The following is a 23,020-nucleotide window of genomic DNA, read 5'->3' on the forward strand; positions in this document are numbered from 1 at the left end:
CATATTTTTCCTTATTTCACCCTCTCCCTCTTAACTTTGTTCCTGTTGCTTTGTAACAAATAATTCTTTCATTTCATAGTGAGTGTTGGTTATTTTGATTCTCCCCATGTACAATGAGTCAGCCACTGCATCTCTTCCCCATTGGCCCAGTCCTTGTATAACCAAACTATAACTCATGGTTCAAAGCTGTCCTCTGCTTGTGCTCTCTGTAGTCCAATGATTTGGCCCAGTGAGCCATTCCTCATCTTGTAAATCAGACCACGTCATTTTAGTAAACTGTGAACTTTTTGCAGGTTGGCTACATGTTTATGCTAATGAGACACTTAGAACAAAAGGCTCTAGTAAGACCCTGTCTCGCTAGGCTTGTTTTATTCTGAGACATAATCTTCCTGTGCTACGCATACTGGCTACATATCCACAGCTTCAAATTACAGTTTTATGGAAGGTGAAGGAAAAGTGAGAAAAGGGTGAATTGTGTTGTTTCCACTACATTATATCTCAAATTTTTGTCTAACTTTTGATATACTATTCTCCCTAACATTTGTTCTGTTGAACACAGTAACGATATTGTAACTGTTTAATAACCAGCTTCAGGTACATTGTAAGTAGTATAGAGAATAAACGTTCTGATAATTACTATTTCATTAATAGTCATCTTGCTTCTAGGGAACGGTAAGAATATACTTTTCAAGTTCTCATATTGCAACATATGGCATCATAAGTGTTTCCCTTTTTTCTGAATTGATGTAGGAATACACTATAGATGTATTTTTCCGTCAAAGCTGGAAAGATGAGAGATTAAAATTCAAAGGACCTATGACTGTTCTCCGGTTAAATAATTTAATGGCCAGCAAAATTTGGACACCTGATACCTTTTTCCACAATGGAAAGAAGTCAGTGGCTCATAACATGACGATGCCAAATAAACTATTACGAATTACAGAGGATGGGACATTGCTATACACAATGAGGTGAGCCCTAAAATATTATATCCTTCATTTAGTTTGACAATTTAACTTGTTAAAGCATCATATTTTCCAAACAGAAACAGGTTCCTTTCTGAGCATAATTTGATTCCTGCTTAGTAATTATTTTCACAATAGGCCATGGAATGGTGGACAAACTGAGGCATTTGCAGTGTTTATTTTTTTCCCCTCCTGCTGTGCTACCTTCACATTCCCCCTGGATGTGTCTTAATGCTTGATTTTAAAAAGGCCCCTATAGTATTAGGAATCCATCAGTTTGCAGAGGACCTTAATTTGGAATTGCTTTCAAGGATTCCATCAGCAAAGTATAACAAAGCGTGAAAGTTTAATATATTCTAGACTACTAGATTGCGTACAAGGGATCTTTAATCTTTGGATCCTATAGAAAGCAGATTCTAAGAACTAGCAGATGCACATGGAATTCATTGCCCATTCTTGATATTTCTTGACAGTCTAAAAATAGACATTTCTTATGCCATTCATAACAAGAAAAACAATTCACTAAAGCATTTGGAAAGTTAGGAGAAAAAAAATACTTTTGTGCTGGCACCACTCTTACTGGAAATATATTATTCTCTTCATGGATAACTGAACTTTAGCTATCCAGTTGTCAGCAGAGGAGTTAAATCCTTTTGAAATAACTATGATACAGAGTCATGGAAACATTCTGGATTAAAAGACTGCAAATTAAACAATGAAAAAAAATGGTATGTCATCTCTACAGAGCTACACATCCCCTGCTTATGTCTCCCATGGAATCAAACAAGGTGTAAAGCGATTCTGTTGACTTAATATCAAGATGGATAGCTCAGTACATAAGTGAACACTGAGTTTTCTTTTAACAATTTTAAAGATGTTTTTAAAAGCAGTACAAGTATTTGGACAAAACCAAGTCTCCAGGCTTTTGGGAGCCTGTCAAATATCTTCAATTTATTCCGCAACATTTTTCAAGACTGCCTAGGCTAGGGTAGAATCTGCTTGGCTGGTAGTTACACAAGTCCAAGTCAATTTTTCTTGTCTTCCTAAATGCTTGGCTCTTAGGGATTTAATCCACAAGAACACTATCTTGGCAGCACATTGTTCACGTATGTCTCTTTTTTTGACCATAACCATTTCTATTTGCTCACCTTCGCAAGTGCCTTAATGCAATCTTCTGTCCAGTATTCAAGTATTATTGTTCATTCCTTGCTGATGTCTGGTATGTGAATGTTTCTAGTTTATTTAATCTCTTTTATTGAGAAACATGTTTGCACCCAAGCTGATAGCAATGAAATGATTTCAGCAAATGTCTGAGCATCCAGAGTGGGCCAATTTAACGATGGCACCAAGGAAGCAATTTCAGTTGCTAATAGATTTTAACCCTCACTCCAAGTTAGAAGTCTGAGCATGTCTCTGCTGTACAGTGAAACACGGTCTAGGGGCAGAGCCAGTCACACTGCTGTGTCTACACGTGCCTGTCAGCACCCCCAGCCAGACAATTCAGGTCCAGTTCTAGCTGCTAATTAATCACATAACAGATATTATGCTATTCTTATTCTATGTGTCTTAATAGAAGTCTATTTGCTATTTCTATGAAACTAGAATAAATGTGTCCTTTTGCTCATTAATCCATTATAGATTGACTGTGAGAGCAGAATGTCCAATGCATTTAGAAGACTTTCCTATGGATGCACATGCTTGCCCCTTGAAATTTGGAAGCTGTAAGTTTATTTTAAATTGAGGTTTCTCCCTTTTTAGGCCACTTTACAAAAGTATTTTGCAACTGAGAAAACCTCAAGGTTTTAATCTTGTGTATTTTTCACTTTTTTGGCAGGGTTGTATTTTTATTCTTATATATATTTATATTTAATATAATGAACCTCTTCGATGTGTCTTAAATATCCTCCAATGTCATGCCTGGACATTCACAAAAGAGAAAAATGACAGTGCTCTGAACATCTAGAAAAGTAGTTTGTCACATAGAAAATGTTGTTAATCCTATAGTTGCTTTATTTTGTTAAGACCCCAAATCAATGTTAGAGAAAAGTAATACAGACCACGGATGACTGAATTGGTTTTAGGTGAAAACAATTCCTCTACCATACTCTTGGCATGTTTAGAGCAAAATTTTGCCTAAGATTATAAAATATTCGTATTACAATCATGCAACACTTCTGGAAGTGAAAAATCTCACAAATCTTCAAATAGAGTCCCACACGTTCAGCATTTGTAACCTTAGATTAGAGAACATACTGGACAAAATGTAATGTAATTGAAATCAGTGTAATAACTGACAAAGCTTTCTGTAAATTGGGACTTTCCCCCCAAAGTTTAATTTGAATAGCAACCAACCTGACACTGATATATTCAAACTTAGCTGAATGTAATATTTTAAAAAATTAAATATAGCTCCCCTTCAGCTCTTTAAGTAAAAAAACCCAGAAGAGCTGTTTTACTCCAGTTGGTTCAACACAAACATGGAGGAAAAAATGCGTGGAAGATGTAATAGTATACAAATTGTTTCCTCAATGGCTATTTTTTTCTAGTAGAAATGGGTCGTTTCACTGATAATGGGTACTTAGTGGCTTGATCAATTTTAGAAGTCAACAAACAGAACACCCAATTCATTCTTCACATGGTAGCAGACAGAGTGATAATTTACTTTGGGCTGAATAGCTGTGTTTACCATGAGAAGGGACTGTTGTTTTGTCTTTAAAGAGCTACTAGCCTCCTAGATAAGATTTAGAGAACACAAAGTTCACACAAACTTGGAATATAACTGACAAGAATAGTTTACTCCTTGAATGTTAAGTTTCCTTACAGGACTTCCAATAAATCTTTCCAAATCTCCTGTGAAACAGAAGAGGGTTGGGGGGAAGCCTTACTCCATCTAATAATAGGGCAAATAGCTGCAGTACATTCTTGATTAATAACAGGAGACCTGTGCACCTGAGATCCCAGTTAGATCAGGAGTGGTCACAGGATTGAATTTCTTTTGAAATGCACATTAAAGTGTTTACGCAGACTGCATGCTGGATCTGGGAGGTAGGAAGATGGCTAATCGTGCATAAAACCTGTTAATACAAAGTTAAACCATCAACAGTTTCTGAACAAATGTGAACTACTACACTGAATTTTTATAGACCTGATAAGACACCTATCACCACATCTGTGCATCACTGAGCCACAGCCTAAACACCAGATATTCCCTAGTCAAAAAATTGTTCCTATTTTTTTCCTACATTGAGTTCTCTCTGGCCCACTGTGTCCCAGATTAGTGTACTCTTCGTTCACTAAGTGCATGGCTTTCCAGATTACTCAGGATCTTGCCTCAATTAAATGATTAAGAGATGCAGAAATTATGAATGAAAAGAGATAGATAATATGGATTTGAACTCCAGAACCACACCACAAGGTAAGAAGAAGACAGCAAAAAGACATGCAAGTGTATCTGCATATCTTTTGTATCTAAATTGGTTTTCTTTTTATCCTGAAAAAAAAACCCCCATAATATACATAATTTTCTTAAATGAACAAAGAAAATAAATCAGTGATATTTCTGATTGAAACACCATTTCTTACACTAAAGTTATAGGTGATAACTGGCATTCTAAGTTCAGAGTGTAGGCGTGGTCTGTCATCTTTTACGGGCTATTTTCATTATTTTTTCGTTTTGAACACTAACTAGCTATCATGCCAGTTGTCCTAAATGGGACCTAGCAAATCAAGTAACTCCAAATGCTGGGAAGGGCCACGAGACAAAATCAAGGAGTTTTCAGGGAAACTTTGCATTTCCCTACCGAATTCAGGTGAGCTTCTAATCTGGGATCCTCATGGGGAGGAGCTCCTTCTGTAACATGGTTTTACTGCAAACACTGCATGGGGAACATTCACTCTCCCCTCCTTCTCATCAGATTATATGTCATAATTATCAGATTATAGAATATTTGTCTCAATATTTAGTTATTGATATAAATAGAAATATCTCCCATGGGATAAATGGCTGGACCCAAGCAAGATATGAAAATGGGACTCACTGTTGTACGTAGAAGAGAAGTTATTATATTTAATTGCGACTTTTTCAGTAGGAATCATATTTAAATACATTGGGGACATTTCTGTGAAACAACTAAAGCAATTCATTATAATCATCTTAATGGACTGAAAAAATTACTGAAAAAGACATTTAATTGTCATGAAAGCCATGCTTTAAGTGCAGACTACAATATTACACTTAGTAGCTCCCCAAGGTGGTGTTTGCCCAGCTCTGTTTGTTTTGGATTAAATTGGATAAGAGTTTCTCCATGTCCTCCACTGTTACTCATCACTTGTTGGAGCTGGATTCAGAAAAGCCTCGTGCTGAAGGAGTTGCATGTCTCCTATGGACTCTGCCCATCCTGTAGAGGCCAATAAATGTTTGACCCAGCTCCAAGGCTAAAGTGATTTGCCAAAATAGCAGCTTAAGCTAGAGGTTATTCCAATGCAAATTCAATGTGACAAATGCTAAAGAGATTCTGGAACAACAAAAAGCCATATGTTGGCAAAACAAAATCAGAAAGGCAGATGCTCTCCTCAACTCTTGCCACAAAAATCTGATTGTCGGTTTAAAACTAAGGCCACTCTGGAAAGCAGCAGTGATAGGAGCAAAAGGCTGTGTTGCTACTTATGCAATATCTGAACGGGAAGCTGAGGATGGAAGCTGAACAGAGCACCGAATCTGGCAGTTACAGGGCAGGGCAAGCTCCTTTCCAGCACTGATGAGAGTACTCCCTTCCCTCTGACCCAATCCAGTGGTTCTCAGCAGCTCAGGAAATCAGTCCTCTCTCTTCCAAACTACTCTCATGTTCCAGAACAAATTGAATGCTTGAAAATTAATATTATTATTGCCACTCTTTCTTTATGTGACTAGATTAGTAAGCCAATTCTTGTACTTACTGTGACCATTATTTTTAAGGTCAGAATTATTAAGATGTAGATTTCCATTTACCATTGATTCTCAAAAGCAATGTGTATGTTACAGTGCTTGGGGAATAAGAAGTCTGAGGGTAAAAGCACCCTTCTGCTTCAATAATGCAGGATCAAATGCCACGCAATTAATTTACCAGCATACTGCATCCGACACCACCTCTTCGATTGCTGTTACCTCTTACATTGATAGGATAAAATTACTAACTCACAAATGAGGTCAAGTGAATCACATTCCTCCTTTTCCTTTCCTGCTTGCCAGTCCTGAAAAAAGGGAAAATCTCATCCTGTAGGTAGGAGTCTAGTGCCATTTTATATGCCCTAAGATGTCTCATCTGGCTTCCAGCTGCCTTTGGTGGCTGCAAGATTTATGTAGGTTCTGATCACACATTCAGTCCCATACATGTCTTGGATACTCAGGTGTGAAGAATGGCACTAGGTGCCTCTATGTAAACAACTAATTCCCACCCTAACTTCTCAGAGCAAGAGCTGTCAGACTCCAGACTACGCAAAATGATGAAGAATTTTACTACGGGACTAAGATTAAAAATATTTATATATAGTCTGATTCCTGAAATAATATAAATAACATACTAATAACAGCACAAAACACCTGGATGACATATGTAGTATGCTACTGAATTATTTATATAACATACTAGACTACTTAGGTTTGGAGAGCCCACAGTGTTTTTCTTGCTTTGTTCAAGACTCAAATAAATGTGAATTGGAGTGTGAGCATTTCCCAGTAATAACCAAAGCAAAAAAACCAGATTAATTGTGATTTAAGCTCACTCAAGCCTAGGCAGCCTTAGAAATGTCTGCTATGCCTGTTATACAGCAAGGACAGTGTGAGTTGGGGATAACCAAATGGAGAGCTCTAGCCAGGCTGATGATGATAAGATCACTGAAGCCACTCTTAGGAGGACTTATTTTCTTACAGTGGCCCTGACAACACCACACTATGACAAATTGAAAAGACTGCAACTCATCTTTCTTGATAGTAGTTGAAAGTTAGAAAAAGAGTTGGAGTTCTCGCATGACTATGGAATTCCACATGTCACTCCCGCTTCTGGTTACTCAGATTTTACACAGGTAGGAGCCATGTAGGGGAGAGAAAGATTTTCATGCCATTGAGGACCAACTTTAATCCAGCCCTACAGCAGATATTTAGCTAATCATTGTGTGGATAGACCTATAAAATCAGTTAAATTTCCCATAGATAAAAAGTTCCAGTAAGCTAGTTGTGGGTTTCTACAGATAATTAAGGAGAATTTAATATTCAAACTACTGCTCAAAACATTGTTCTGATAAAGCCATATGGCAATAGAAGGTGCAAAGCTGAAATGCGGTGTGTTTCTTTTAAATTAGATGCTTATACCAGAGCAGAGGTTGTGTATGAATGGACACGGGAACCAGCGAGGTCAGTGGTTGTGGCTGAAGACGGCTCTCGATTGAACCAGTACGATCTGCTTGGACAAACTGTGGACTCTGGAATTGTTCAGTCCAGTACAGGTCCGTGAAAAAGTTTTTTTGGGAAGGGTCATATTTAACTGCCAAAACATAATTTAGAGCAGGAAAAGAATACAAAGACCAAAGAGTGACAGAGGTAAATTGCAACATATCAGGTTCAGATTAGGAAAACACGACTCTGAAAAGATAACATATCCTGGGATTATTTTCCTACTTCAACTGGTGGGTAAAATATTTGAACAATTAAAAACCTTCCTATAGTGACAGATCTAGCCAGAAAAAAATGTAATTTACATTATAAAAAAGCACTCCTCATATCCTTATTAGTATACCTACTTAGTATATAAGCTTAAAAAAATAGTATAAGAATATGAATCCTCAGAGATCTTATTCCTGGAGGCAGTGAAACAAGTTGCTAAAAGCAAGCATATAGTCTCTCAATTAGTTATTTAGAAAGTGAAAAAAATATGTAACCAAAGTAAAAACCATCTGGAACATCCAAACAGGATTTAGGTGTCTCAGTGTTAGCACCAGCTTTAACTCCAAAACTATTAATGAGATACAGAAATATGGGCGACATTTATAGTATTATATACCTGCAACCTTGAAGCTGGCTAAAAACCTTTGCTTTTTCACTTTGCAGTGTTTGTTTCAACATGTAATTTTTTTTTTTTTAAATAATTTGGAAGGGGCATGAAGACCTAAATACAGTAAGAAACTGAGTATTGGGCATGAACAAGAGCTCAAAGTGTTGACTAGATTGACTGTTCAATGGACCAAAAGAAGCACTGCATTAGAAGAAGTAGTTGTATTGCTTTGAATGTGCTCAAAGTTGTGACTGAACTAGAGAAGTACACTTATACCTGCATAAACCAAACTTTCTACTATGTCATCTAATATGTCATTTGTAAAGTCATTTTACAATGTTAAAAAACATTTAAGGAAAAGTGAGTCACTTTAAGGTGAACCCTAATTCATGTCTGATTTTTTTATTTAGCTTGCCAAAATATATTCATATGCTCTATTAAGCCAACAAAATTTCTCACAGAAAAAATTTCTAGTGGACTGATATTCAGGTTACTGCTTGGAAGCTTCTGTTTAGTTGATATAATCATAAAAGAAGTGGGATGGCAGTAATAAGGACTTTGCATAAGAACAATATCAACACAACTGCTCCCATAGATTCACTGCTTCCATTATTGAGCACAAAGGCATGCATCAGACAAGTAAAAAGAAAAAGGGAGAACTCTTGGCCTGGCCACAGCTAGAAATGTTGCCATTGACTTTTGTGGAGCCAATAATTCACCCCAGCTGCCCTTGTGCTGAAAAGTCAATTGGGTTTGTGAGGCACCGCAAGGATCTCGAGCTCTTTGCTCTTTCTATTCCGAAGCTACTCACTCAGAGAGACCTTGCCAACCTGTGTGCCTGCCCTTTTGCGCTCATCGCCAATTCTCTGCTTGCTGGATGCATTATAAGGGCAGCAGGATAATCAGAAGAGACTCATAAGCTTGGGAACATATATAACCCAAATAGATAATACCAGATATAGTTCAGGGTAATTAGATGGCAATGTGAGAAGCACCCTATAAATTGTTAAGAAAGGCAGATAATATATTTTTAAACAGAACTGAAGGCAAAGATAAGGAGTGTAAAAATTCTTCGTGCATTTACATGAAGAAACAAAAAAATATTTTGTTTTGCCCATGATATTTCATAGGTTTGAATTCTGCCTCATTTTTCTACCTGAAGAAACACTTTACCATGCCTGTCTAGAAAGTTAAGTACAGTAAATATTTGCTGAAATAAAGATGCTATTGTCTAGATACAGAAAAACATTGCAAAGATGGTTAAATACAATGGTTAGCAAGACTAAAAATAAGCCCATTAAAGAATCTTTTCAGTACCAAACTTGCAATCCTCTTTAGTTACTACCTGATAAGAATATATGGTGGTGGAAGAAACACATTTATTTCTTGCAAATTCAATGTCTCAAGGAAAAATTCTTCTTGATTTGCTTTGGAAAGGAAAATGCTTTGCCTTCCCCAAAATAATGGTGGGGGTCAGAAGTGGTTAATAATCACTTTTCTACCCATTCAGGTAGGTGGGCAGCTAGTCTCAACAGAATCCTCCAGCATATCTTTGTCCTCTGATCATCTCTATTTTAAGATATGACATATGTAATGAAAATTATGAAATCCCTCCCTACTTTCAGAGTTGTGGATGATGACTCATCTGACAAAATGACAAAAGGAATTGAAGGCAATCCTCACTTAAGAGTTCCCAGCACCTTTATTAGGGAAGAAAATGAAGCTCTTGTGCAGCTGATTCTGTGGATCATTAGAGGAATCTACATCATCTTAGGCAATTTTAAGATGATATTTATAGTTGTCTGGAATTCCAGAGATGTATTTTCCAAGAATTTGGGTGTAACTGGGTTACTCTAAACATTCTTAAAACTCTTCAATTATTTGGTGAATCCATGAAGTCCTTTTTTTTTTTCTTCCCCTTTCTTTCTTTGCCAGTAGGCCATCTGCTATCCTTATTTCTGAATCTAGAACAAGATAACTACCAATATTGATTTTTTTTGTGACAAGAGAATATTGAAAGACTAAAACTTTTTTATAGTATAGTTATTCATCTATGCTGGCAATGGAGTGTGCAGGTACTACAGCCTTAAAGATAGTATTCAGTAAATGAAATAATTATTGTTGCTGCTATTTTGCTTAAGCAGAGAGTCCAGTCATCCATTTTTTTACTTGTATGTAAAATTCCTGTCCCTCTCCAACAACTGACTCACATTGACTCAGAAAGAGTTTAAAATTATCTTTTTTGTAAGCACCTTTGTCCTGGTTTTGGCTGGGATAGAGTTAATTTTCTTCCTTAACAGATGCTTATAGGGCTTCTGCAAGTTTCTATTTACATGGAATTATTTTGCCACCTTGAAAACATTGCTTTGCACTGAGAATCATCAGGATTTATACTCACAATAGTATTATTTTTTTTCTGATGTTCTGTAAATGTGCTGAGAGGACGCTGTTTTTAAGTTTTTCTGTTAGGTTACATGGCATAAGCAGTAAATGAGAAACACTTTGTTTTACTGATGGCAAGGAAAGCCTTACTTCCTACCTACAGTGATAGAAAAAGTATTATTATAGCTAAAAGTTAGTCCCCACCCCTAACTTTATGTCTGATGTGATGCACATTAATTTTAGGTGCTCACCTGATACACTGGGTTTATTACAAATAGTTTACAGAACACTGAGTAATAGGTTTGATGTAACTTTACTGAATTATCACCTATTTTTCCTAGGGACACATGTTAGTTTATACCACCTGAGCATTTGGCTCCATTATTGTAATACACTGTAGAATTAAGGGCTGGTTAAAAACTGTAGCTACAGAAGTGTTGAGCACAGGCACAAACTCTTCCAGAGCACTGGAAGTATTCAAATGTGGACAATCATTTGAAACATTAAGTTAATATCAATGAAGGAGTTGTGTGACCACTTTTAAATGCTTCATATTGTGTAATACATATAAACTAATTTAAAATTCATGGAATAAATAAAATGAAAAACAAATTTATCTGCTCAACACAGTTATTTGTAGAAAACTTCAGGAATTCCAAGGAAGCTAAAAAGAACGACCTTTCTTTCTAACTTCTTTGGATAAGAGAATAAAAGAATGTAAGATGCATAAGCTACAACTTGTGCCACAATTTGTGAAAGCCTAGTAATCAGACACTAAATACAGGAAATACTTTGCTCAACAGCTATGTGAAAATTTAGCTTGTAGGGAATTTTATGGCTGAATTACAAACCTTTGAAAACAGAATTACAGAGGAATTGCTGGGAAGTTAGTGGTCAGCAGCTGTCATGAATGTGGCTATGCTTTTCTATTAAAGCAAGCCATAAAATGTGGGAAGCTAAAGATTCAGTAAATAACTGGAGTACTTTCATGTCTTGCAGTTATTTAAATAAATCTCGTCAAAGATCTACTATCTTCTAATAACTGCAATCCGTTGGTACTTTGGAGACTTACAAACATGGTTTTGCCTTGTAACTGAACTGTAGGCATTTTTCTAGGCCTATGCTTTGCCCAATTCACTCCTCATGGCATTACCTTTAGCTGACTTCTAGCTCAGACCTGCTGCAATGCTTAACAGATGAGAGTAATCCCTGTCTTTTTAATTGCCTTTATGCTTTGAATCTTGTTCTCATTTTCCAGAGGTTAAAAATACTTTGATAATTTAAGCAGCTAAATAAAGCTTCAGAGTACAGTGGTGTGTTCACTCTGTATTCTTAGCTTGCCATCTACAATCACTGAATTAATTCTGACATACCGTTGTAAGTATTCTGTATCTGATTGCATTAAAATAGCTTCCCACATCATATTTTAGTAGATAAAATTAAATTATTGGCTTTTCTAGCCAAGGCTGGTACCCTTCATAAAATCATAATCCCTGGTACAGAGGAAAAGAAGGTTGTTTCAGTGAAAGTTAAAGAAAGGTGGGCAAATTCAAGTAATAATGCCCACTCTAATACATCTGCCTGTCCTATTTTCAAAAAAAATTTACCTTGTGTATCCTTTACTTCACCTCTCAATTTAGAATTGATTCTCTTTTCCCCCTTTGCTATTGTCTTTTATATTGAAACATACCAGGATTATTGTCACAACTTATTTATAAGCTTTCCTCAGGGTTATACATTGAGCAAGATTGTTCAAAAGAATGTTCTTCTAGACTCTGAATTAAAGAAAAGGGCATTTGACGTGCTCGGTGCATAAGCAGTCAATGTCTAGACATAGTTTTTCAATCCAATTTAAGCTTTTCCTGTACAAGAGCAACTTTCTCTTTCTAGCTGCCTACATTTTAAAATAGAACAACAGTAATTTCACGTCATCTCTAATCTAGACAGAGGTTTCCATTCAGTTACATGTCCACTTGTTTCTTTCCTAAGATAAAGTTTATTGCATAACAAGAAGAATCAATCTAATAAAAAAAAAAGTCACAACAATAGGTTTTCCAATCTTTTGAGAATCTACTGTTTTTCAAAATCCATTTTCAATGATGTAAATAATGATCTGAAAACAAGGCATTATTTGCTGTGCTCTGGAAGGAAGGGTTTATAGAGTTATATAAATATGTAAGATTCCTTTCAATTGCAATTAGAATACCCAGCTCACATGTTTTTATAGCACCCAAAAAGTTAGTGCTAATGTAAGTGTTCTGTGTTATTCTTGCATTGTCCATTTACTTCAGGAGAGAATAATCATTTAGTAAAGTACTGAGTTAGTAGAACAGGAACACTTAATCTTCAGAGTACGTAAAGCACAGACAGTGGTAATGCAGACACAATCTCATCAACAATTACATCTTGAGCCTGGCCTGACTGAAACACTTCTGAGTGCCTGTCTTGATTTAGTCTTTGTATGATGTTTACATGTGTATATTATGGTGGTTTTCCATCTTCTAATGGAATAAGACCTTTCGCAAGAGGCCTAAACAGCCACCAGTAAACATAGACATTCATTCACTACTCAGCAGAGATGAAAAGATATAAATTTAATTAGCATTTCCCAGAACTGTCTAGTTTTGTATTATTAGTGGAACTTCAGAACCTGCTTTATTAAATGTTTTCTTCAGAGCTGACCCAATTTGATCTGAGGACTCTTTTTTATAATAGGGGTGAATATAATGAAAAAATACTTTCTATAAAGCCCTCTAATTTGTATATTTATAAAAGCTTTAATGTTCCTGTTCTTCTTGTTTTTAGGGGAATATGTTGTTATGACTACGCATTTTCATTTGAAGAGAAAGATTGGTTACTTTGTCATCCAGACTTACCTGCCATGCATAATGACAGTGATACTGTCACAGGTGTCCTTCTGGCTTAATAGAGAATCTGTTCCAGCAAGAACTGTATTTGGTAAGCAAGACCTACAAACCACTTGGCAATCATAAGCCAAACAGGTTTAAGAAATTTTATGGTAAAACTAGTTATGCGTTAACACGATATTGGAGAACAACACGAGCCTGGACATAGTACAGTACACAATAGTTAACACATTTCATTGCAAAGATGTAGCAGAAACTGATTTAAGGTCCAAAGCTTCTAAACTGACTGTAAAAAGAGACCTGAACATTTCTTAAGCAATCTATTACGGTTCAACTTTTCCAAAACAATAAGTATATGAATAAAACATTTCTGACCATGGCAATGACATTCATGGTGGGGATTGTCAAAAAGGCTTTAATCAATGGGTGTTGGTCATTTGACATCCTTAGGCCCTTTGGAAATTCTTATCTTAAAAATCTCTTTCATCAGTCCCTTTCTAAGGCTGCTGCTAAAGGTCTCCTGTTCAAATCAGTGACAATTTATTGTGCTTACAGTGGTGAATGGATGCACTCAACGAATGTAGTAAGAAGGCAATCTAAAGGACTCTAAGTTTATACAGTTGGTCCCTAGTGTTTTAACCACAGCTTGCAAATGCTTATCTTAAAATTAGAAACAAACAGCTAGCATATTCTTTGGAGATATTAATCCAAGTCAAGTACATAATTAAGAAAAAAAAAAAGTAACAACTCTTCGGTTAAGGAAAATAGAACCTGAGATTTCTACTATGTGACCTAGTCTTTTTTGTGATGTTCCGATGAGACACCTGAACACCTTTGGCAGGAGGAGGTGGAAGAACACACAGCCAAGTTGGCTTTTACACTCGTTTCCCTGCCTCAGGGCACAGCTGGGGCAGGACACCATGGGCCCTCCTGCTTTGCTGAAGAGAATTTAGCCATTTACACTGGACATAGCAAAGCCAGAGAGTCACAAGGCCTGATGTTGAGAAATGCAGACTCTGAAACTCTTGTTGAACAAGAGCTATTTTTATTGACCTTTTCTGGCACTCTTCACAGCTGTGCTTTAGTTTCCCAGTGCCTCTGAAAATCAATCACAACTTGCATAGCCTTAGACCTCATGAACCAAGTAGAGGCTTTCTGTCAATATACAGATGTGCATTTACAGAAGAATGGTTTAGACCACAGTATAATTAAATTTGATTTACATAATATTGTTTAGATTAACATCTAAAATTAGATCTGAATTTTTATCATCAACTTCACTGAGAACTAACCTGGGACTTTTATGAGCCTCTGTAGTCAAAGCTATTGAAATTGTCACTATTTTACCTCTTTTTGCACATGCCATTTAAAAAGAAATGTCAGATCATCAGTTTGAAATGCTGTACTTCATTGTCCCTAGATGGAGAACAAAATTTCCTAGTCTCACAATGAGTAATATATAATACCACACAATGTTCAAGCTGCTATCTTCACAGGCTCGAGAACCCACACATTTCTGAAAGTTTCCTTTCAGAAGACACTTTTTTAGTAAATAGTCTTCTGTTGACTCCATCATTATGTATCAAGATAGCTTTTTCATTTCTTAATGGCAGTGAAACAATGTTTCAGAAAATTTTGCATGATGTAGGTACATACAAAAGCACAACTTAAATCTTTTAGTCCACTTAGTGCCACAGATAATAAAAACTATAAATCCTGTTTTGCTACTGTGTAAGAGAAACATAAGCTCGCTAGTAATGAGTCAAAGGCAAGATTAGGTTGTCTTAGGGAAGAGAAATTCCTTCCTCATTAGGCACTAATAATTCAAGCTCTTTACACCAGCACATAAATACATTGTTCGTTACTTGGCCTATTTTAGACCACTGCACATTTTCACTAACACTCAGTGCAGCGAAGATGAACTTGCAAGACACATTCAATACGTGACATTGCAGTTGTCAAGGTAACTTGTGGACATGTGATTTGATGTAAATGTCTAAGCCTGCACTTGTAGATTTTTTTTTTTTTTTTTCAAGCAGCTGCAAGCAGAGTGAGTTCAATACAGTCGTGCTTTCTCTCTATGGCCAGTTAAGGGACAAGGTTGATCAGCAGTGAGAAGCTCTGATATCAGAAATGCAAATTACATTATAATTGTTCTTACATAAATTCTTTGCTATTTTCAGGGCATTAGTGAATAAAGGGACAGAAATCTGTAAAACTATCAATTCAAATAAATGTAATATCACATAAAGCTTAGTACATTTGAGTATACATTTGAAGGAGCAAATATTGATACCAAATCAGCTGAATGAAAACAAGTTTTTTAGTTTTCCAGCTAAATATCTTAGAACTGTTGCAAGAAAGAACTAAAAATGTTAAATTGTTACATCTGTAGGACAATTTGTAGGGCATGAATAAGGAACCGCAACAATGATTCTCCAAATACCAGGAAGCACAAAGTAGTATCCACAACTCAAAATATTATTACCATTCCAACTTTATTTGACTACAACAGCGTCAAAGAATAAAGGTATAAAAGGTGTTTTGAAGATCCTGCAATTTCCACAGAACTTGAAATCTGATATCCTCAATTAGCAACTGAAGTGGGGACGCTTATAGGAATTAAGGGTGAAGACAAGGCTTTCCCATCTATTGTAACAGTTGAGAAATGAAGTACAAAATACAGCCTCTGCTCTAAAGACACTAAAATTGTTTGCTTTGCAGGAGTGACAACTGTCCTGACAATGACTACTCTGAGCATCAGCGCAAGGAATTCGCTCCCCAAGGTGGCCTATGCCACTGCTATGGATTGGTTTATAGCAGTGTGCTATGCCTTTGTGTTTTCTGCACTCATCGAATTTGCAACAGTGAATTACTTCACAAAGAGAGGCTATGCATGGGATGGCAAAAGTGTCGTTCCTGAAAAGGTAACACCACTTAATATCCATCCCAACAGGTCATACTTTGTCAACCTTGGTCACTATATGGGGTTTTTTTAGCCTGTTAGAAATTCTTATTATTTAGAATAGTAAGTAATTATTCCAAAAGAGTTTCCTCATGTGCTCGCACACAGCATTTCTACGCATAAACAGTAATTACTTCGACATTGAGTACCTAAATACTACTTCTGACATGCTGGATGATATTTAATGCTATTAGTAATTAAAAACTTTACTGAAAATTTGACTTGTGCAACTGAGCAGAAAGAAGATGTGTATTTTTTTTAAGGGGAGGCAATTAATTTTCTAGTGTTTGAGCAAGAGAAAATGTGGATGCCTCAGTATAAATGTAGGAAAAAAATCTTGTGGCTACTGTATTTGACAGTTTCCAAAGTATATTGCTCCTCAACTTCAGGAGGACTGCTCTGTGATCATGACCAAATAAATCACTACAGGACTTTTTCTTTCTTTTCTTTTGCCTCCTATCATTTCCCTATTTTTTACAAATAGAAACATTATTTTTACTTCTTAGTCAATGGAAGAAATTGATTTGTTTTGGGGGAAGGCTTGACAGTTGTGTTAGGAGTGTGCAATCCTGATCCGTGCCTCCCTGAATGCAATAGAGAGACATCACCCTGACTCCCCTTGGTCTGGGATGACACCTGGTCTGTAAATCACACGTGCATCAAGAAATTGTGGAGGACATTTAGGGGAAGAAACAGAAAGTTTCCCGTTTCCTATGAGTTATCATGTCAGCTGCTTCTGTGAGGAAGCACATTTGGTTGGTTGGGGGGTTTTTTGAGAGAGATCTTGAAAGAGACTTTTAAACTTGGCTAATTGGTTATTATGAACATTCACAGCCTAGAGATTCAGCAGAATAAATATTGGAGGAGCAGATGTTACTCATTGGTACGCGAATATATGTGTTTAATTCAGAAGTGTATGCTTATATAGAATTTCTTTTTTTTTGCTATTTTAGTTGCATAAGTCAGTGAGAAAACAAATAAAATTAGGACATTTACACAACTAATACAAAAGTATTGTAGAACAAGTGAGCGAAGTAACAAAACAAATGAGCTGCATGACTGCTGTTGGATATTGAGTTTTCAGTTACTGATGATACTTTCATTGAAAATAATTTGTCTGATTCTTTGTTGTGCTCCTATCTTCATGATATCTATTGTAAAAAATGGGCTGTATTAATAGAACAAAATCCTTAAATGTTAAATATTGCCTTGTTAATATAACCTACCTTGTAACATAGTTACTATAATCAGCCATTTCACTTGTTTCAAAGAAAATTACATTTTCAGAAAAAAACACACCCGTATAAACACAATATTCAAACACTGTTTAAAACATTGGAAGATTTATGGCTTTGCATTCCTCAGCAGGTAAGGATCTTTATGTGTCTTTTGATATAAATCAGCAAAGACATACTGGTACCTGGCAGAATGCATTATCTGCAGACGTAAGGAAAGACAAGCAAGGCAAACTAACGGCAAACAGAGCATCACAGCTTAATAAAATCTAGAGCTCTAACTAGGTGTCATACTACTTTTTCATAAAGTTGAATTTGACATGAAATATTAAGACCCTGAGTGGTGTCAGGGCTTTCTGTGGATCAGATTCCTCATGACATTTAAATCTATAGAAAGGGTCTCCTCTGAGACTTCTGTGAAGCGGTTCTTTGCCTGCTGGATTTATTGCTGCTCACTAGAGTATCTGGCTGAGAAGAAGACCGGACTGGCTTCATACTCAGCAAGCGTGTTAGCAGCCTTCCTGCTCAGGAGGAAAAGAACAGACAGACAACTAAAAAAAAATCTTTCTGATATTGCCTTTTTTCTTTTCTGAGTATTTTTTTCAACCTGTTTGTTCCTCCTATTCAGCAGAAATAGTCTAAGACAATTTGAAGCTTTTTCTTAGCCTCAAGCTAAACTGAATATTATTGTCATGAAATAAAGAGCATCTACATCAGAGTCATTATCTGAATCCTTTTTCTTACTAAGTAGCAGAAATTTAACATTTCAGCCTTCATTTCCTTCCTGTGTGGGGCTCCAAGGCATGCTTCGACAAGCCTCTCCCCACTTGCCCTGATGCTTTTGCAGCTTCCCTTCACGTTCTCAGGTGTCCTGCCGCAGCCTATCTGCTCCCTGAAACGTTCACCTCTTGAACAAGAGCTTCTTACCAGAGCCCCCCTACTGGGTGGTCTATATAGCTATTAATCTATAGTTGATCTGTCATAAGAAGTACTGTGACTACTTCAAAAAATACTGCCTCTGTGGGACAGCTGCTTCTCGAAAACAGAGAATTATACTTGCCATTTTGTGAAATGACATAATAGGTCACATTCTGCTGATATTTTCTCTTTAGCATATCTTTTTTCTTTTCCTTCTAAGAGGATAAAGGGGATAACATTCTTTGCCTATTCTTTTTTGTGGGAAATAGTGCCTAAAGATTTTCTAAGCTCTTGGGATTTTTTTGTTATCTATTTTTTTTCTCATAATCAGAGGAACTTGGAGTAAAGTGATGCTTTTCTCTACACCTCCTTAATGACCCACTACATCTCTCTTCTATGTTTATCCTTGTGCAGTGGCTGGAGGAAGGGTTTGGACTGTCTACAACAGGGACAGTTGAATTCCAACTGGTATCCCCAGATGTCAAAATTTAAATTTTTTCCTACAGGTAGATCCCAGAAGTAGAGTTCTAGAAAACATAAGGACCCAGGGGAAAAATCTAGATATTCTTTCTGATCAATAAGTTCTTCTCCACTAAAAGATTTTCAATACATTCTTGCTTTAGCGATATAGGTAGGTGGATGAAAAAATCATACAGCTATTTAAGTCCTTGTAAATGGAATGACATTTCAGCCATTATGATCCAATTGTAACATTCAAAAAAGAACATTAAGTTTCTATTCCATAATGCATATGCTTTTGGTGTAAACCGTTAGTGAACATAATACTGGCAGCTTTGCATTGTATTAAATAATCCACTCTTTTAGTGCATGGTCACATGATATTTTTATGTATAAACTGTGTTAGAATGCATCATGTAACATTATTTGTCTTAATATTGGAAAGCTACATTAAGAAATTCAGTGTCTTTTAAAGTTTTTGTCTTGGTCAAGAAGCACAGTTGATTAAGGCAATATTGAATTATGAGTGGTTTGTCACTGTTGATTACCATTAAAGGTAATTTTGTCAATCAGTAGGCCTAGCTATCAGTATAAGTCCTCATTATAGTTTATCCATCATCTAATTTGGTTTAATTAATACAAATAACGCAGATGGATGATTTTGTCTTTGTCTTCACCTAAATATTTTGCATGAGTCACGTATCCAGACACTAACTTCTTTCTTACAGCTTATTACAATTTGTGGTATAAATTTAATTAATTGCAAAATTTTACGGTGCTTTTTCATAATCTTATCTGTTAAGAAGGTAGTAAGAATAAAACATTTTCTTCTTTCTTCAGCCAAAGAAAGTGAAGGATCCTCTCATTAAGAAAAATAACACATACACAGCTGCAGCTACGAGCTACACCCCTAATATTGCAAGGGACCCTGGGCTGGCAACCATTGCTAAAAGTGCAACGATTGAGCCCAAAGAAGTTAAGCCAGAAACAAAACCTGCAGAACCCAAGAAAACTTTTAACAGCGTCAGTAAAATTGATCGACTATCAAGAATAGCCTTCCCATTGCTTTTTGGAATCTTTAACTTAGTCTATTGGGCTACTTATTTAAACCGGGAGCCCCAGTTAAAAGCTCCAACTCCACATCAATAACCTCATTTATTCATATAGTTCTGTTTTGTCTTTTGCTCTGGGAATTCCTTCCCGTTTTCACATACAGTAATTCCCATTTGCTTCATTGCCTCTGTCTTAAAGAAAATAAAGGTTTCTTTATTTAACAAAAGGTAAAATATATCTGTATATTTAAAAAAACCTGTGTGTGAGGGAGAGAACAATGTAAGCTATGTACTTGGAAAAGTGATTCTGAAAATGGGAAAGAAAGAGTTGTAGAGTAATGAAAAAAAAAAAGGAAACCATTTGTAGATAGCTTAGTACTGAATGTCCCCAAAAGGTATTGTATACATACGTGAAAAAGATATTTTTATTCAAAGGATTGTGGGGAGTGGGAAAATATTCTTTATGATGTTCCTGATGCACATACTATACCGTGCCATTTATTCAACCACTGTTTATAATCTTTTCAAGGATGTAAAGCTTTCCATTTGCTGAATCCCATAAGATATGTTATTTTCCTAATCCCTTTTCTCTTCTATATTCCAAACCACCTGACTTATAATATTAAATGGTTTTAAAGAAGAAGGAAATCTACTCACTCTAGGTACAGTTTGTCACTGTATAGCACATAAGATCTAATGGTAACAAATGCTTTAATCTGCTGTCTTACTGCAGTCTTGTTCTAAGCATTAAGTTGTCACTAGACTAGATTTAAAACCAGTTGCACAATCAAGTGCAGATCCCAAGTTCCCTCTATCACCTCTGTAATCCAAACAATTCCTGGACGCTTTTACAGATAGCTTTTACTCATCACTATGTTTTAGAGAGTTAAAAACAAACAAACCAACCAACAATTTTTGCAAGCTCTAGATATGTTGAATGTATTCTTTTATAAAACAATACATTAAAAAGAAGCTTTAGACTGAGATTTATGGATAGCAGAAAGACAAAATATAGTATTTAAATAATATATGTAAATATGCAGCATGAGATTGTACATTTTTTTACTTTTTTAAAGTTGTGTTCTTAAAACATTGTGTAGGATTCACCTCTTAGCTCTTAATATGTTGTTAAATGCTCAATAAAACATATTTAGAGCCTGAATTAAAAAAAAAAAAAAAATCAGTGGTACTGGAAAGCCTAAAAAATTAAATATGCAGAAAGTGCTTGGAATTAATTCCATTTGTAAAGTGGATAAGTGTACAGTAGCTTGCAATTTGACAATGTCATCCAATGTATACTATTAGATTAATGACTGGTCTGCTCAGGTCATGCATAAATACTAAAGTATGGGATTATATTTGGTAGGTAAAAATGGTGAAATATTTGTTAAGACAGAAGTTCATCTGTATATTACTGCTATATTTGCTGATACATAACTGTTACAATAAGTGATGTAATATATGTAGCATTAAATACAAAAAAGTCATACATAAAAGAATGTACAGGAAAATAGATTTTATTGAGTAAACTTACTACATTTCATTTTTACTGTAGCAATATATTTGTAGGAACAATATGTAAGGGCTTTAAAAACAAGATGTCCATTTTGCAGATATTGTGCTCCCTTTAAAAAAATTCTAGTCAGTATCATTACTGTCGATTCTTAGAAATAAAATTTCAGATAAAGATTTTTCAAAGAGATGGGAAGGATGGTGGATATTTGCAAGCATCAATTAAAAAAACGTAATATATGGTATTGAATGAATTTTAAAACAGCGCTACATGAGCCTCCAGGGAAACAGCTACTGAGACTCAAATTTCATAGGCAATGTTTTCTAAACTCTTTCTCAATAAATCAAAAAGTTGACGTTCTCTATCTACAAAAGGAAATAGTTAATGTTTTATTTAGAGAAGATTTTTTAAAATAATGCTTCATTGTCTAACATTTGGTCCTGTCTAAACTTGATAAGTTATCTGATTGGAGCTTATTAAAAGGGGATGTTTCATCTTCTGGTATCATGTGTAGATATATGTATAGAAAAAAATAAACTATGGCTCTTTAACTTCTGTGTACTTGTTTATCTTGTTATTTTTGGCGTTAAACTAGTGTGTTCATTTAGGGCATTTTATCTTTCTAGCGATTCATAGCTACCTTTTGGTCTGCATTTTGCACATTAGATGTGAATATTACTTAACTAGTCTGCTTTTTGCTATGCAATGATTGCATTATATCACCTCTTAGTTAGTCTATGCCAATAGTATTATACTGTATAAACTTGATTGCACAGTTTATCAAAGACAAGGTATTCTCTATGTAGCTTTTTTACAATGCTTTGCTAAACCATGTAATAATAGTAAGTCTTCCTTGAAAATAATGATACACTCTTATAGAGGACAGTTTCTGTTTACTCCTGGGATAATTTTAAAAAGATGACATTGAATGTTTATTGCACCTCAGTGCAGTGATGTGGCAATAAAACCTAAATCTAATAGAGGTTGTTTATGGCAGAAGCATGTATTGCTTTACAGAGTTTAGCAAAAGCTCTTTATTTTATGTCAGACTGTAATTCTATTATAATAATAAAGCTAAAAATGTTCAATAATGAAAGTGAATGTTTTACTTTGGTTTTCTTTAGTTACTGCCTTTTATGACACATTGCTTGATAAACTGCTATTCATTCAGAAACTTAGTTTCTTTGGATTTGGTAATGAATGCAGTTTTAATAGATGTAATTTTCTGTCCAGTGTTTTTCAGGGACAAATGTAACAACAGGAATGTTTCCAAAATCCGATTTGACATTCAAAAAAAGATAGTTCAGTCTGTACAATGTATATCCAGTAAAGCAATTAATTGAATCAGATGAACAATTGTTAAGGTTTAGTACCACAACAATGAATATGATATAGGGTAGGAAGAGAATAAAATGCAGTCTCCCAGATAACATGGCAGATAAAACAGAGTGAGAGTAAAAATGTGGGTATATATGTTGCAGATTTCACTGTTTAAATAAATGCACAGATCTAAGGAAGACTGTTAGAAGAGAACCTCAGGCTGTATAAAATATTATTTCACTTATTTAATGAATTGTGGGGATACCATTCAAACAAGCATATGTATACCTTGAAAATTTTAATTCTCAAGTCTGCATTC

The 23,020-nt window shown here is 35.5% G+C and overlaps 1 protein-coding gene across 4 annotated transcripts in view; it reads left to right on the top strand.

Moving 5' to 3' along the window:
• GABRA1 (gamma-aminobutyric acid type A receptor subunit alpha1) overlaps window positions 1-22,477 on the top strand; it is a 45,096-nt gene extending 22,619 nt beyond the window's left edge. For all 4 annotated transcript variants that reach the window (XM_052772214.1, XM_052772210.1, XM_052772211.1 and 1 more), the window contains exons 5-10: window positions 751-971; window positions 2,604-2,686; window positions 7,302-7,445; window positions 13,178-13,330; window positions 15,964-16,166; window positions 19,657-22,477. In XM_052772214.1, the coding sequence (XP_052628174.1) occupies window positions 751-971; window positions 2,604-2,686; window positions 7,302-7,445; window positions 13,178-13,330; window positions 15,964-16,166; window positions 19,657-19,965 (1,113 nt within the window). In that variant the 3' untranslated portion in view covers window positions 19,966-22,477. The remainder of the gene's footprint in view (window positions 1-750; window positions 972-2,603; window positions 2,687-7,301; window positions 7,446-13,177; window positions 13,331-15,963; window positions 16,167-19,656) is intronic.
• The last annotated feature ends 543 nt before the right edge of the window (window positions 22,478-23,020 follow it).

This window comes from Harpia harpyja, chromosome 20, assembly GCF_026419915.1.
Source record: "Harpia harpyja isolate bHarHar1 chromosome 20, bHarHar1 primary haplotype, whole genome shotgun sequence".
Classification (NCBI taxonomy): domain Eukaryota; kingdom Metazoa; phylum Chordata; class Aves; order Accipitriformes; family Accipitridae; genus Harpia; species Harpia harpyja.